At 43.1% G+C, this 16,357-nt stretch overlaps 1 protein-coding gene across 4 annotated transcripts in view; it reads right to left on the bottom strand.

Moving 5' to 3' along the window:
* Window positions 1–1,982: 1,982 nt before the first annotated feature.
* AHCYL1 (adenosylhomocysteinase like 1) overlaps window positions 1,983–16,357 on the bottom strand; it is a 39,220-nt gene continuing 24,845 nt past the window's right edge. For 3 of the 4 annotated variants that reach the window (XM_027608516.1, XM_027608546.1, XM_027608535.2), the window contains exons 3-17: window positions 14,501–14,644; window positions 13,386–13,486; window positions 12,860–12,962; window positions 11,628–11,722; window positions 10,939–11,045; window positions 9,971–10,087; window positions 9,646–9,709; window positions 8,756–8,844; window positions 8,357–8,427; window positions 7,892–7,986; window positions 7,710–7,808; window positions 7,257–7,325; window positions 6,735–6,813; window positions 5,312–5,432; window positions 1,983–4,792 (exon numbers count right to left, since the gene is read on the bottom strand). In XM_027608516.1, the coding sequence (XP_027464317.1) occupies window positions 4,786–4,792; window positions 5,312–5,432; window positions 6,735–6,813; window positions 7,257–7,325; window positions 7,710–7,808; window positions 7,892–7,986; window positions 8,357–8,427; window positions 8,756–8,844; window positions 9,646–9,709; window positions 9,971–10,087; window positions 10,939–11,045; window positions 11,628–11,722; window positions 12,860–12,962; window positions 13,386–13,486; window positions 14,501–14,644 (1,361 nt within the window). In that variant the 3' untranslated portion in view covers window positions 1,983–4,785. Of the gene's footprint in view, window positions 4,793–5,307; window positions 5,433–6,734; window positions 6,814–7,256; window positions 7,326–7,709; window positions 7,809–7,891; window positions 7,987–8,356; window positions 8,428–8,755; window positions 8,845–9,645; window positions 9,710–9,970; window positions 10,088–10,938; window positions 11,046–11,627; window positions 11,723–12,859; window positions 12,963–13,385; window positions 13,487–14,500; window positions 14,645–16,357 lie in introns of those variants that run through there. The other variant, XM_027608526.1, reaches the window with a different exon arrangement.

Here is a 16,357-nt window from a genome sequence, read left to right as displayed (position 1 = left end):
ATTGATGAAACTAAAGTCTGATTTTTTTTTTTTTTGGTCTTTGAACTCTCATTAAAATTCTTTGACTTCGCAATAAAACTTACAGAATAGCAAGTACATTACAAATAATCTTTTCCTAGCCCGTCCAAGAGTGAATCATTGACCTGATGACACATCACCCCCTAATATTTGAGTGCTTATTTCCTCCAAGCAAGGACACTCTATAGAACAACAGTTCAGCCATTCACATCAGGAAATTAACACCGCTGTTCCCACCACCTAGTCCTTGGCCTCCGTTCAGTTTCACCGGTTGTCCCAGTAATGTTTACAATAAAATGATCCAGTTCAGTTTATTTTTTCTTTTTTTTAAAGATTTTATTTATTTATTCATGAGACAGAGAGAGAGAGAGAGAGAGGCAGAGGGAGAAGCAGGCTCCCCACTGAGCAGGAAGCCCAATGCAGGACTCAATCCCAGGACCCTGGGATCATGACCTGAGCCGAAGGCAGACGCTTAACCATCTGAACCACCCAGGCGCCCGGTCCAGTTCAGTTTATTTAGTTGTTTCATTAGTCTCTGCAGTTCTTTGGTCATTCTTTGACTTTGGTGACCTTGGCACTTTTGAAGACTGACTACAGGCAAGTAATTTGGTAAAACAATTTGGATTTGTCTGTCTCCTCGTGATTCCATTTGGGTTTTGCGTCTTTGGCAGAAATATTACAGAAGGGATGCTGTGCCCTTCTCAATGCATCCCAGGGGTGGAGATTTAGAATCCTCCCCGTTATTTTCATCGTGTTCAGTTAAGGTGGTCTGCCAGCTTCCCCACTTTAAAACTACTTTCTCCCATTGTACTTAAGTATTTTATGGGGAGGTACTTTGAAACTATGTACGTATCCAATTTCTTATTTCTCCATTCATTCATTCATATCAGTGTAGACTCATAGTTTCCTATTTCATTTTAATGGTTTGTAAGCCATTATTTTGATGTCAGATTGTCTATTTGCCCAGTCTAAATCCCTTCAAAGCTGGCTTGTGTGTCCTTTTGACATGCCCCCATCACTTTTTGACTACTTCCTTTCTTTCTGGTTCATCTTGTGCTATTCCTGCCCATCCATGGAAATCAGCCTTTCTCCAAATGGTCCTGGCTCCTTTAAGTGGAGAATGTAATGCCTGAATCTGGATGCTTGATGTGTGCACTGCATCAGGGGAAGGAGACTGCTGCAAGGCTTAGAGCTAGAGAATGTTTGTGCACGCACACTCGCGCACACACATTCCTGTATTTATGTTGAAATTCATGAATTCACAGCAATACCTCCTGTTCAAACACAACACCAGAGTTCATTCTAGTCTTTTCCTCTTTCCAGTTTGGAACACCTTCTCTGAAAATGAGAAAGCTGACTTCCATTATCCTTAATATTTTTGCTTATTTGATCAAGTCCCCTGTTCTTACCCAATCCCATTGCCCTCCTCATCCCACTTAGGATGACTCCCCGCACTGGGCCTCGCCCCCAGCTCCCACATCCACATATCAGGCTACAAATCCATGCGGATGCCTAGCTTGCTCTGCCCTACTGAATTGCAGAATTGTGGGTGAAGGAAAAAGGGGAAGAGGAATCTGAGACTTGTTGGAATTTTATGTAAACTCCACAAAGGGAGAAATTGGATTCTCACTGATGTATGTCTCAATATCTAAAACAGACCTTGGCACGTAATAGGCAATAAAAAAAAAAAATTTCAAAGAATCAATTTTATGAAACTATAAGGTCAACAGTTCATTTAAATTCTTTATATTCAAATATATTAAGATATTTTCCCACAATAGGCAACTTTATAATCTCAAAAGTTATAAAAGAGACTTACAAAACAGTTGAAAGTTTAAATCTCTTTTTAGGCAATATGAAGTTTATCTTAAATTTGGATTTATGTGCATGGATAAAGCCTCCCAGCATGAAAAACACTCATTTGACCAGTCTGCATAGAAATCATCAACATTGTTTGGGACCAATTTAACAAAAAAGAAAAGGTATTACTTTTTAATATTAATAGATACATTGTTACATCAAAAGACACAGAGACAACTCCAGAGTTGGATACAGGTGTGGGAGGGGCTGAAGCTTTCCTAATTTTGGGAGACATTCTTTTTTTTTTTTTTTTAAGATTTATTTGAGAGAAAGCAAGCGAGCAGGGGGAAGGGACAGAGGAAGAGAGTCTCAAGAAGACTCCGTAATAAGATGCCGTTAATAAGCCCCCCAACGCGGGGCTCGATCTCATGACTCTTGAGACCATGACCTCGGCTGAAACCAAGAGTCAGTCGCTTAACTGACTGAGCTGCCCAGGCGCCCCGGAGACATTCTTTAAGGAAAAGAATTAGGTATAGGGTATTGAAGGGGGACTATGTAAGTGAGGGGCCCCGAAGTTTAAGCAGTTGTTTTTTTTTTTAGATTTTAAGTAATCTCCACACCCAACAAAGGGCTCAAACTCACAACCCCAAGGACAAGAACTGCACATTCCACCAACTGAGCCAACCAGGCACCTCACAGATTGGCTTCTTGAAGGAGTTTTGAGTGCAAGTGCTTTGGCACAGAGCAAACACACCTTAAGACAGTCCTGCAGAACTCTGCATCCAGCCTGCTCCTCTCCATATCAGGTCCTCAGCAAATCTCTGTGAGGGACTGCTCACTGACCTGTGACTTATCCCGCCCTAGAAGAGAAGTTCTAATGACGTTCTGCTGTTCAGGCAAGAATGACACAGAATCCCAATAAGGTCTTATCGTTTTAATTGACTTTAATGATTATTGCTCATCTGCAAGGATTAATATTGCATTCATTAAAAATCATTCAATACAAAATAAACTTGTTCTTCCCGAGTTGCTCTCCACACGCTCCCTCTGATGCCAGACATTTTCCCACAGTGTCCTTTGTTACATGGCTTGACAGAGATGGAGCCCTTACCTATTATTCCTATGGACACAGTAATAGATTGGGAGCAGGGGGCAGGCCAGAGGGCAGCGGGACCTGGGCCCCTCGCCTCCAGCAGAGCTGACACGACGGATACCACTGTTGGCCAGGTTACTGCCCCTCAAGGATGGGGTGTTCTGATTGGCTGGTTCAGCGCCCTGGGGAAAAGGGCCTGAACTGTTAGCATCTACAGAGAAGAAAGCATGGTCACACTGAAAAGGAGCAGGAAGGGGCTGGGTGGGGGAGAACCAGGAGAGGAAAAGGAAAAATGTTTTGGCAAGACTCTGCTAGAAGGCTGCAGAGTGAAAGCTTTCCTTTCTTATATTACTGTTTTTAACGTCTTGTCTCTCCGATCGATGGCAACAGAGAAATGAACATTGCTAGTACCTAGCACTAATGCCTGACCCAACTTTGAAGGATCGCCAGCTAGAACAAGTTGAGGATTTAGAATCCTGCATAATTACATACTTAAAGCTCATGAGCATAAAGCTCACCGGACCATGCAGAAATGCTGGTAAGCAGGGTGCATGGCATGGGAATACACCTCTCCAATCTTTGAGGGCCTTTCTAGGGATTCTTTCCGAGCATGAGCCAGGACGCACTGATTACCTTCTCTGTGCACAAACTGCCCTTTAAGATCTTGGTTCATAAACTTTTTGTGACACATGTCAATTAAAAGAGGTACCACTTCTGTAAAACTAACGTTATACATGGGGCCGAAAGTCCCAGACCAGTTATACGGAACTACATTTCCCTCACCCTGCCCAATTTACTCTTCTCCTCTCATCCACATCTACCTCCCTTTAAATATTTTAGGTTGCAGAAGCACAGCTGACCAGAAATTTGCTCTTAAAGGATAAATCCTAAAGATAGAGCTCAGTGTTTTAGACTGAATAATGGCTCAAGAAATTCGCCTTCAGCACAAGCTATATGGGGCAGAGCTGACAGAACTTGCCATTATGGCCCCAGTTCACTGATGCTATACATTATGGGCTAGAGACAGAGGGACTTATGATGAGTTTGAGGCCAGCATTTCTCCAGACTCAATTCTGCACTCTCAGCTCCAAAGGTTCAAAAGAGAAACCGGTAACAACTAATCACCCAAGCAGTTCCTCAGTGTTAACACTAAACATTTTTCTTACTTTTTTTTTTTCCTTTTTTGTACAACGGAAATCAATGCTAGGGGACAAAATTAAACTTAGTAGAGTGCAGTCTGGTTAAAAACTCGAAAAATGAGAAGGTCTGGTGGGAGTGGAGGAAGGGCTGTACTAAATCCAAGTGGACCAACTGGATCTTAACAGTACACATCTCTGAACCGGACACACCACCTTCACACAAGAAACAGGGCTTGGAACACCTGGAGAAATGAGCATGCGCCACCTAACATCTAACCTACCTGGCTAGTGGGTACCATCCCTGCTCCTCTGACAAAGTGAAGAGCACTGATTTCAGCAGCTAAGAAATGGGCTCTTTTAAGGCAATTTAGACATTGCAGATTGTTCAACAAAGAAGGTACCTTAGCATTTCCTGTTAATAAGGTACCCAATTAAGACTAAAGTCCCCAGAAATGGGAAAGAAAGAATCACCTTTCTGGGCTGGGAGAGTAAAATCCTTCTTTAGTGACTAGGGTGAGGAACCTTGAACCTCAGTTTCATCTAAAGAGCCATGAAGCAAGTTCCTGTGTGGTCTGCAGAACTTGGACAATGAGATGAAAAAAAAAAAGAAAAGAAGAAATTATAGAAAAAAAAATCAACAGGAAAGGAGTAAGAAGAAAATAAAAGTTATCTTAAAAAAGATTTCTTTTTAGAGTTGTGTGGTTCATGTGGACTGGTCCTTGGTAATATGGTCCATTAGTATCTGTAAAGAAAGAGACTGGTTGGTTAGCACTTGGGTCTTCCACATGAGAGATCCCACAGAGAAAAATCAGAAACAGAGGACACTCCCCAGGATCCCTCCCCAGCCCCAGTTGGGGTTCCCTACAGCCATTCCCCACGGATCATTCTTCCCTGTGCTTCCACAGGGTTTCTGGCAATGACATCTCTGGTTTCATTTCCTGCTTCCTAATAATATAAACCAGTGGTTTTCAACCCGGCCTATACATTAATCTAGGGAGCTTTTACAAAGTAAGTCTGGGCCCATGCCAGACCAATTGTATCAGAATCTCTGGGGGTGAGGCCCAAGCTTCAGAATTCTAGAAAACCCTTACTCCTTTACATCTATTACTAGATATACAATTTCTCTGCCTATCTTGTTAGTCTGGAGAAGATTTCTTGTACTCTTCAAAATCAGGCACACCACTTTATTTAAGAAAGCTGGCTAGCATACTTGTTTAATATTGGGTAAAAGAGCTTCTCACTTGTTTTCCCCCCAAGTTACCTGTAATAATTGGGTTTGAATGGCCCATTTTTGTTGAGTCCCAGATATTTTGCTTGGTCATCTGTCAGCTCTGTCAGGTGGGCATCAAATGATGGCAGGTGCAAGCTGGCCACGTACTCATCTAGGAAGAACACAGTGGCAGGGGAGCAGACTCCATTTCAATCTGCCTCTCAGGGCACAACCTCCCCCTATTTTCCTCCGAAGCTTTTCGAGAAAAAGGACAAGGAATGGAATAACTGTGAAAGCATCTATAACTCGAAATAATTGCTTAAAGAACCCTCAAAGTTGCCCCTCTGGCAGGGTACTTCTCTCTGTACAAGCAGAATGCATGTAGAAAGCCATCTGCCAGGGTGACAAAATGAGGTGGACTTGTACCTCCCCATCATTCTCCAGCCAAGCTTATGGCTTTACCCCAGTGGCCAACATGCTATGTATGACTCTCACCTTCCTGCAGCAACTTCCTTAAATGAATTACAAACTATGAAACAAAGTAGACACCAATAGCTCAAAAGAGCTTTGTGTCATTAAGATTTATTTAGGGGGGATGGGTTAGGCTGGTGATGGGTATTAAAGAGGGCACAGTTCTGCGTGGAGCACTGGGTTTTATGCACAAACAATGAATCATGGAACAGTACATCAAAAACTAATGATGTAATGTATGGTGATTAACATAACAATAAAAACAAATTAGAAAAAAAGATTTATTTAGAATAACATCCATAAAGACCTCAAATCTTAGGTTCATGGATTTCTAAGGCAGCTGGTACAAATTTATTACTCTTTCATAGATACTTCCTGGGTTTTACTTTTATGAGTATGAATTAAAGAAAAAAACAACAATAATCTGAGGTAAGCTGTTGGAGGAGATGAGAGTGAGAAGTCTTTCAGCTTTAATTAAGGGGTCAGGGGCTGACCAATTATAGATGGGAGGTGGGTGCCACTATTCAAAAAGGGAAAGAACCAGAGATGATGTATTACGCCACAGGAACAAAACACAGCTGTCCCCCAGAATATCAGGAGTTTGCATATTTATAGACAGAGGATGGATGATAAAACCTAGATCTGTTTCTGTTTCTCTCGTCTCGGTCCCAGGCTGTAGTCACTGGTGGTGGGAAGTTTACTAAACTCCATATGGCTACTAAGAATAAGAGTATCTACCCTAATCCACTGTGCTAAGCACGTTTACTCATTAGCTCTAATTCTTACTACAATTCTGCAATGTATGTAAATATTACTCTCACATTATTGATAAAGATACTGAGGCTCATTAGAATTTGTCCTGAGGTCCAGAAACCACGAAATGCTAGGATGCAGATTAGAACTCTTGACTCTAAATCCAATACTTTCATTTCAATGATAATCATTTTACCAAATCATGCAAAAGACTGGGGATCAATACAGGTTCCTACTGTTTCTCGCTCACCCATTTTCTTAGGAAGCAGGTATACGTCTTGTTTGTATCGTCCCTCGGGTGCATTATAGAGTTCTATCAGTGCCAAAGCCTAGGTTGGGAAAAGAGGATCAGAAGACACAAAAACCCTTCTTAGACAGGGACATAAAAATAAAACTAGATCTAACAGGGTCTTGGGGTAGGTACTATAGTGATCTATCATAGGGACAGCTCCCAGGGCTTGGCCTGCAATAAACACCACCACACATCGTAAGAGAATTTGCTGCTGCTATTGTTTAGTTCCTAATAAAAGAGCAGACTAAATACAACTAAGCTGGAACCCTACATTCTCAACTAACACAGCCAACTCAAAGGGACACAACACTGACTCTGCTTGACTGACTACTCTTTTCTACACTCAAGAAGGCCCATCTTGAACACCCGTGACCTGAAACCAGTTGAAAAGAACATAGCAGGGCACAGTCTCACTGAACTCTGACCAAGGCCCGGTTCCACTAATATCAGGGCAGGAGAAGCAGGCATTTGGTCACATACCTGTGTTGTAGCTGTGATGGACAGAACAAAGGTGGGAACTGTGGAGCAGCTCAGGTTGAGCAGACGACCCTGAAAAGGTAAGAGAGCCCTGGGATGAGCTGTGCTCCCCCCTCCGTCTGATTCCAGTGTCATACAAGCAAAGCAAATGCAGGACAGGACTCAGTTGGTAGAAAAAGAATTACAGTTCCAGATCAGGACTCTAGATTGTATCTTATTTCCTGTAAGCCCATGTGAGTATGACAAGCTAAAGCAGCCGCTGGGGTAAAGAAATAGTGTGTTACTTGGAAAAAGGTAGATTTTTTGTTTTTTGAGTGGTTCTACTTTAGGGACCAGAAAGTTTAAGAACTATATGTCTATCCAAAGATGGAGTTCAGGGAAACGTGGGCCTAATGCTTTTTCCCCACCTCCCCCCTCCGCCATGGATCTAACGACACTGCCCTCCCGTGTGCGTACCTCTGCCAGGAGGACGACACGTTTGCCATCTGGCCAGATGACATGGTCCACCTGAGAACGCACGCGCTCCCATGTCAGCTCTGGAGTGCGCAGGCTGGTCTGAAAGGAAGACGGCACAGTTGACGGTGGCTATCACAGGAGGGGAAAAAGGCCCTGCAGCAAATCAACGAGGGAAAACTTACCACATCAATTTCCGTGTTGGAGTGGCCCATATTGCATACGATACAGCTGTTTTTCATGCGGTCCAAATGCTCCCGTGTCACTACATTCTTATTTCCTAAAGGTAAACAAGAATAGCCGAGGAAAGATGCTGGGGAACAAAGGTATCGACTGGCTTCCAGTGAGAACATGGGAAAGAGGAGGTCTGCTGCATTAAAGGGCATGCAACCTTTGTGAGAAACGAGTACACTGCGTAACAGCTCTTTAGGCTCAGTGATCTGGTTTTAAGATTCAACAGTATAAACAACCATCAGGTGAAAAGGCTCTTGGTTCTGGAAAACATGTTAAGGTTCTGATAGCTTATTCTGGTTCTGGGACTTTTCCACCAAGCACAAGGTCTCACCTACTTTATCTGAAAGTCAGACCACTTTCAAGGTTTGGCCTGAGAGTTACCAGTCCTCCACGTACACCAAAGCACTGATACTTACCCGTGCAAGTTATTACGACATCAACTTGCCGGATGACTTCATTTAGCTTTACCACCCTGAACCCATCCATGCTGGAAGAAAAGGAAGGAACAAGATGAGCAAAGCAAGGAGACTGTGGGACAGAAGCTGGTCACAAAATGAGACTTGCTAAATTCCCTTCTGAAGTCAGGTCCAGTGCTACCTTACAGGAGTAAGTGACAAGCTGTGCTACACTACACACTGGCCTCTCGGACTATCCGAGATTCCATTCAGGAAGGGGAATGCCAAGAAGCTCTAGGCGTGCCCTGGGGTTACAGTGGAGGGAACAGAGCCATCCTCATAGCTTTCTCTTCCTTTGAGAGATTCCTGCAAGGAATGATTAATATAATCAATCGTAAACTCTCAGAAACACAATCTTACCAGGCCTGCAGAGCACAGATGGGGTCGATTTCTGTGATGTAGACAATGGCTCCAAGGGCCTTGAGAGCAGCACAGCAGCCCTTCCCCACCTGCAGAGCAGAAGAAAGAAGTAGGGGTGTCAGGTCCATTAAGGCACGGGTACTAGGGCAGGTAGGCTCTTCGGGAGATGGGAATTAACCACCCTGAAATCACCAATCCTCTAGTGAGCCCTTGCAGGGATGCTCCAAACCAAGCAGAGCTTAAACAGATCCAGATTATGCTGTAACCCTCAGTCAGAGAGGTGATTTAGCAGACATTCATATTTCATAGCAAGGGCTGGGGCTTGGGATGGTAAAAGAAATGCGGAGATCAAATAAGTGTTACCATTAGGAAAACAAGACCAAGGAAGAGCAATTGTAACTTCTCATAGCTTATTCCAGAAAAACCTCATTAACTCCCATTTGAGATGCATCTAACTCAAGGATAGCCCAGTAGTTCAGGAACCATCATGGGTCACTGATGACAACACAATCTCCTTCACCTAGTCTAGGTTTGAGATAACTACATACCACTTCGGATCCCACCCTTCGCTCTAATACCAAGTCACTTATGTGGCTAAAATGCTACATATTCACTTGAAGTAAGTCTCATAAAAGGTAACTGTTACGGTGGGGGAAAGGGTGGATGATGCCAACATGCCATTCCACAAAATAGTGTGGTGAGATCTGAGAACTCAATTGATTTTGTATTTCTCTATTCATAAATCTGAATAAAGCACTTTTGTTATTGAGATCCATTATCTCAAAGCATATTTTAACCCCACATCAGTGACCACACTGACAGCACAGATCTCCTTCACTCAACATTTCTAGTAAGTCTACAAAAAGACACACTGAGGCCCAGCTATTTACCTCACCATAGCCACACACCACCACTTGTTTCCCACCAAACATCACATCTGTGGTCCTCTTCAGGCTGTGGAAAACAGATAAGGGCTCAACTTAAACATTATTAGCCCAAACACAGTCCCTCTGCACAAAAGCAAAGTGTGAGGCAATGCCCCACGAGAACTCCAGCTGGTAGCTGGCTGGGCTCAGTATGACATGAACCCCTCTAACGAACCTTTAGTGGCAAAGGAAGACCATGAGACAAGACTGGCGTGATATCAGACTAACACTGCAACCCAACCCAAACCTGTCCCCTTAGAAGTTTAAGTATCTATACATTTCAACCTACCCATCCAAAATAGACTCTCGGCAGCAGTACAAGTTGTCAAACTTCTGTTTGGTAACAGAGTCATTGACATTCATGGCTGGAACACAGAGCTTCCCAGCTTTGGAGAGCTGATACAGCCTAAAGGGAGAAGAAGCCACAAAAACAAACAAAACCAAAGTTAGCTGGTAAAACATACTACCTGGTGAAATCTGCCTAATTCTCTGCGAGCTCCATGCTGCCCACCCCAGCTGTATTTACTGCCCAAGGATATTAGTAAACAAGGTCATTTCCTTGTCATCCCTCCTCACCTCTTTTCATTTTCTCTCCCCCTGGGCCCCCGCCCTTTTCTTGGAGAGGGGAAAAAAAAAAAAAAAAAAAAAAACCCTCTCAACAGAAGAAATGGACTTCTCTTCCATAAAAGGGGATGTATTTCCTTAGACCAGCATTTTCTCAATTAAAAAAAAATCAAACATGCCTACTTCTGACAAACAAAGATTATCAATAACTCTGCTTCGGTTCCCTATGTGTGCATGTGTGAGCATGTGCAGTGTGCCCCCAACTGAGAAACACTCTTTCAGAGAGAGATCTTTCAGGGTTTTTGACAAGCCAAGAATATTTTGCCCAGTTTTACTTTTTGTGGTGTGTATGATGTATAGTTTTACAACAGGATTTTTTTTTCATATTTCAAATATAAAATTATAATACAATATTGAATACAGTTTTTCCAGATATATTCATTCCTACACCTCCCAACACTGGTTGAGACTCACAGTGGAATAAGTGGGAAAGAAAAATGTGTGAACTAGAACCTGAGATAACTTCCTTTTAGGATCTCCTGGATTCTTCAGAAGTAAACACAGAGAAGGTTTTATCTAATGAAGGTATTCCCATTTAGTTACAAGTCTGAAACACAGCCCTCGAGCCTAACGGAGAGCAGGAGAGTTTGCTGAGGCAAGGACACAAGGGGCAGCTACTCCAGAATCTGTTACCTGTGAACACCAGTCACGCTCTCTTCCACAATGCCTCGGATCTTCTTAAACACGTTTGGATACTTCTTATAAACCCAGTGGGTTAAGTCTCCCCCATCATCCAGGATCTATAGAACAGCCAGAAGACTTCTATGGGCATTCAGGCTGCTAGAGCTGGGGGGAACTTTGAACCCACTTTCTGTACTAGTAAGAGAGCCCTGTATGTTTTGGAAGAGCACTCCTCAGAGCTCCTTAGAGCAGGTTTAGACAGTGGAAACACAGTCAAATCTGTTGGTGTAGAATGGTTAAAAGGATTCCTAAGTTTGTTCTTGGCTATAGTGAAGAGTATGAGGCTAATCACAGACTCGTTTTTAGTCTAGAGTCTTGAAATATATAGCTCCGTGGGATGCAAAAGGAGAGCTGGGGCAGGAAGGAGAGAAACCAGAATTCTACCCCAAAGAGGAAGCACATTATTCCTTTCTATTTCACTCTGCTGTGTTTGAGCCACATGTGTTCACTTTAGTCTTACCCTTCCCCCACCTTTCCATTCAGTACTCAGACCCATTCTGAACAGGTATCAGCCAAACACTTTGGCAACAAAGTAAGTATATCAGAACATACATCCAAAACATATTTAGGGAACCATGCTTTGAGGGGAAAAAAGGGAAACAAATCTATGGTCAAAGTGTAGGATGAATATACATCATTACCATGTTAGCTTGCCAACCATCCATGTTCACACAGCGGTCAATACACCACCAGAAGTCATCTTCCGACTCGCCCTTCCAGGCAAACACTGCAACTCCTGTAGGATGGGAACAGACCAGCTGATTCCTCCTTCTGGGAGTTTGCTATCCCAATACCACTTCCTGAGATCCATGTGAAGAGAAAAAGGCTACAGAAACTATGATGGAACGGAAACAACTTCGAAAGGGCAAAAAGTCAAAATGGCACCTGTAGTTCAGAAATCGGTAACAAATTTAAGAGATTTTTATTTTTAAAAATATTTTGGAATTTTAAAATGTTATTCTCTTTGGCCAATTTTATACTTGGAACTCTACCTCAGGAGATAAAATGAAATGGAAACCAAAATAAAGTTGTTCACTAGAACATTATTTGTATTAGCAAGAATCTTGAAACAACCGAAATGTTCAATGTGAGTAAAACAGTGAAGTAAAATCACGTGGCCGTGATTATTACAAATGATGCTTTCAAGAAGTTTTCAGTGATATGGAAAACTCCTTCTGAAAATGTTATGTTTTAGGTTATCAATTGTATATTGAGATTTATTTATCTCTGTGAAAAAGTGAATAGAAAAAAGGAAAAATGTGTAAAATATTATCCCTGTGAAGTAGGATTATTATTATTATTCTGGAAACTCCTAAATTTTCTGCAATAAACACAAGAACAAGGAAAACAAAAGTATTATAAAGTTGCTCTCTGAGGATCCCAGGGACATGGTAAGTCCTTCAGAAACTTCACGGTGATTTTCCTCTGAATATTTTTACAACAAAAACCGTTTCAACCTAAACTAAACTTATAAGTAGTCCATGTATTTTCAATGCAATATCTAATGAGCTACCAATCTAGAAGGCACTTCTTGTGTTCCCTCAAAAGTGATGAGCTTTTGGTGAGAAGAGACCAGCTGAACTCATATACCTCACACAGTTTAATACTCCTCCTCGTTCACTTACCATTAGAATTAAGCATCTCCCCATGTGTTTATAATTCTTTTCAAAGGTCATTCTTAATGACCATATGATATTTCATCAGGGATATGGACCTTCATTTTATTACCCATTTTCTTCCTGTGGCTATTCTTACTACCCTCCATGTCTTACAGCCCCTAGACATACGTGTAACTGTAAAGACAATTTAGATCCAAAATATTCTATTTAGATAATTATTTTAAGGCAAAGTTGGTGAAAAAAGCTAAACTTACCAGCCTCAGCCAGGGCTGCAGCCACTTCATTCTGAGTGGAGTAGATGTTGCAAGCAGACCAGCGGCACTGAGCCCCCAGGGCACAGAGTGTCTCAATCAACACCTAGATAGACATTCAGGAAGACAGGGTGAGATAGAGGAGGGCCAGGTAGGAGCGGCACACAAGAGGACAATACCCAGCAACTCTGCGGCAACTAGTGCTACACTGGGAAGTTACAAGAGGATATGGTCCTGCGAGGTAGCCTACTGGTATCTAACTTTACCCAGAAGATGTGTTCCTAAAAGTCTTAACATCTTCATTAACAGTCATATTTTTGCAGATCTAGACCTCCCCGAATCAGGTCTGTTAAACATAGGTTATAGCTATCCACACAGAGTAGAAAACCCCATTCCTGTGTAATAGGAGGTCCCACCTAATAGTCATTAGCATTTGGAGACTGGATAGATAGGGAAGGAAAAGCAAGAAAAAACAAATTTCTTTTCTCCCCTCATCTGAAGTCCCTCTTGTGTCTCCCAACAAACTCACCGCTGTCTGGGCTGTGATGTGTGTACAGCCCACTATTTTAGCACCAGCCAAGGGCTTCTCCCCCTGAGCACGTTTCCTGAGTGAAATCAGAGCAGACATGTCTGTGAAAGAACAGAGGATTTGAGCTAGGTCTGCACTAGCAGTATTATCAATTTCTGCCCCAGCAACATCTAGGGGTGGTCTGGATCTGTTGAGATACTACAAGATAAGGTAGAAACACTCTAAGCAAATTTCCATGATGACTGGCGGCTTCAACAGCAGAAAGGCAGTTGGGGAGTTGTCATCCAATGACTTGGAAATGTCTCTCTTCCTCCACCATTTCAGCCTTCTATGCAGAGGACTGAATGGAGAATGAAGTAAATTCTCACATGTGGTCAAAATGGAGGGGGAAGTCTTATTATTCACTAGGGAGGAGAGGGAAGTGGTTATGGCATTGGCTAATGGACTCCTCTATATAATCATCAAACCAGGAAGGAAGACTTCACCCTCAGCAGAAGAGCACTTGCTGCTTTTTCTATAGTGCCTAACCCCATTCTGTCAGTCTGTTTGGTTTCCGTACTTCCCCCCAGTAGAGAGCACGCCTTCAGTGTGAAAGTAATAAGAGTAAAAAGACCTTATCAGGAGTGGGGTGGGTGGGGAAACCAAGATCTAACAGACTGTCAGTCACTTTCACTCTTGCTCCAGCAGAGGGTGCTAAGGACCAAAGACCAAAGAGACCCTGGTCACCACATCCTTAGCTGAAAACCCTCCCACATCTGCTGCTTCTGGGAAATGTGGGTCTCTGAGATTGGCAGCTCTGGTAGAATCCCGCAGACCTAACCACCATGTAGTGATCCGGGACTTGCTGACTCCACAAGGAGATCTCCAAATATGGTGTCATGGGGGAGGAAAACAGAAACTACTCTGTGTCATTACTACGTGCTGAGAACAGGAAGCAAGGAGAACAGAACCCTGAGGCTCAAGCTGCACACAGAGAGATGTGCTTATACAAGAGTCCAGAGTGCTGAATTTTTCGAGGCGACTTTCAAGTTAGCTTTCAAGTGTAAAGCTGTCTGTGGATCCTCATGACCAGCAAGTGGGTTGCTTCTGGTCCCCTACCCACTCCCTTTCTTTACCTTGCTCTGCAATCTCAATCTCCCGGCGTCCAAATTCTGCCTGCTTGATGTTCTTCACACAGAAATTGCTGCTGCCCTTGGAGTTGGTTTGCTGTTTCTCTCGGGGGGAAACCTCATCATCAGAGCTATCGGTGTAGGATGCAGCTAGAGCCAGGACAGAAAGAAACAAGGATAGAAAAACCGCAATGGTCCCAACTCCACAAAGTGCACTCCCCAAAGGACTCTCATTTAAGTTAAGCAAACTCGGAATTGGGAGTCACCTTTTACATCACTCTCAGCTCTACTCCTTCAGAGTCTAACAGATGAATGAAACTGCTGTGGCTCTTTCAGTGTTTTGGCCCCTTCATCCACCCTGATGATCCTCCGCCATTAGTCCCTGTAACAGAAGCTATGGATCCCACTCTTGCACCACCTCTCGGGGTCCCAGCTAACAGAGGCGCTTGGTCCCAATGTGGACTGGAACCAGACACGGCAAAAACGCAAGAATACTTTAGGGCATGTAAGGAACACCATCTCTGTAGAACACTGGTTCTCAAACTCAAGCATCTACAGCATTCATCAGAATCACGTGGAAGGTTTGTTAAAATACAAATGGCTAGGCCCCACCGCCAGAGAGTCCCACCCAGTAGGTCTCAGGTGGGGCCCAAGAATTAGCATTTCTAACAAGTCCCCAGGTGTTGCTGCTGCCACCGTTCAGAAGACCACACTCTGAGAACCACTAAAACGGATGACAGTGATAAGAGAATCTTACAAGGGATTTTACACTAGGTTGTGCTCAAGGAATACAGAAATGGAAAGAAACGACTCAAAAGGTGAGTAGGTAGCTCTGGTTTTACTGTCAGCCCTGAGATCACTCAGTATGTTCAACTTTAAGGAAAAAAAAAGCAGCTTCATATAAAAATGTCCTTTCAGACGATATGCAGGGGGACATACAATAATCACTCCCCTACTCTCAATTCACTTCTTTTCTCTCTGAATCGACCAGTATTTCTTCTGTCTCTGCCAGTGCATCAGGTCTCTCTCGCTGTCTTCTACACACTGCTAGCTAACACAAATACTCCCAAAGGTATCTGTCCCACCGGGACAATTTAACTAGATCATAAAGCTTTTTTTTTTTTTTTTTTAAGATTTTTATTTATTTATTTGACAGAGAGACACACAGCGAGAGAGGGAACACGAGCAGGGGGAGTGGGAAAGGGAGAAGCAGGCTTCCCGCCAAGCAGGGAGCCCGATGCGGGGCTCGATCCCAGGACCCTGGGATCATGACCTGAGCCGAAGGCAGACGCCTAACGACTGAGCCACCCAGGCGCCCCTAGATCATAAAGCTTTTAAAAATGCTCTGATAGGCTCCTGTTAATACATGGACATCGAGATCTTTGAGAACTTCGCCAAAGCTTTCTTCACTCACTCCTTCCTTCTTCCTCTTATAGCCCAGTTTTTCACAATTAATTCTCTCTTAGCTGGAATCGGTCTGCTTATCACTCCCACTCCTTGGCATCTTTCACTCCTTTCATTTGTGACAGCCATTATATTTGGAACCTTTCTTGCACACATGCCACGGTGACTCTGAATACTCATCTATTTCAGTACTTACCCTGTAGACCACAATTTGCTCTTATCTGCCTATCTCACCCACGCTGGGTTATCAATGGCACAGAGCAGAGGACACGTTTTTTTAAAATGCATTTACTTGTTGTTTTTTTTTTTACAATCCACTCACCTCAAGCCAGATCCTTAATGTTAATAACACTGTACAAACAGTATTCTGGTAAAGTCATTCATGGAGACAGCAAATCTCTTTGCTGAAACTAACAGCAATCTATGACCTTGGGCAAGCCTCTTAAACTCTTAAATGTT

This window comes from Zalophus californianus, chromosome 4, assembly GCF_009762305.2.
Source record: "Zalophus californianus isolate mZalCal1 chromosome 4, mZalCal1.pri.v2, whole genome shotgun sequence".
Lineage (NCBI taxonomy): Eukaryota > Metazoa > Chordata > Mammalia > Carnivora > Otariidae > Zalophus > Zalophus californianus.
This window is presented reverse-complemented; position numbering and strand designations above follow the sequence as displayed.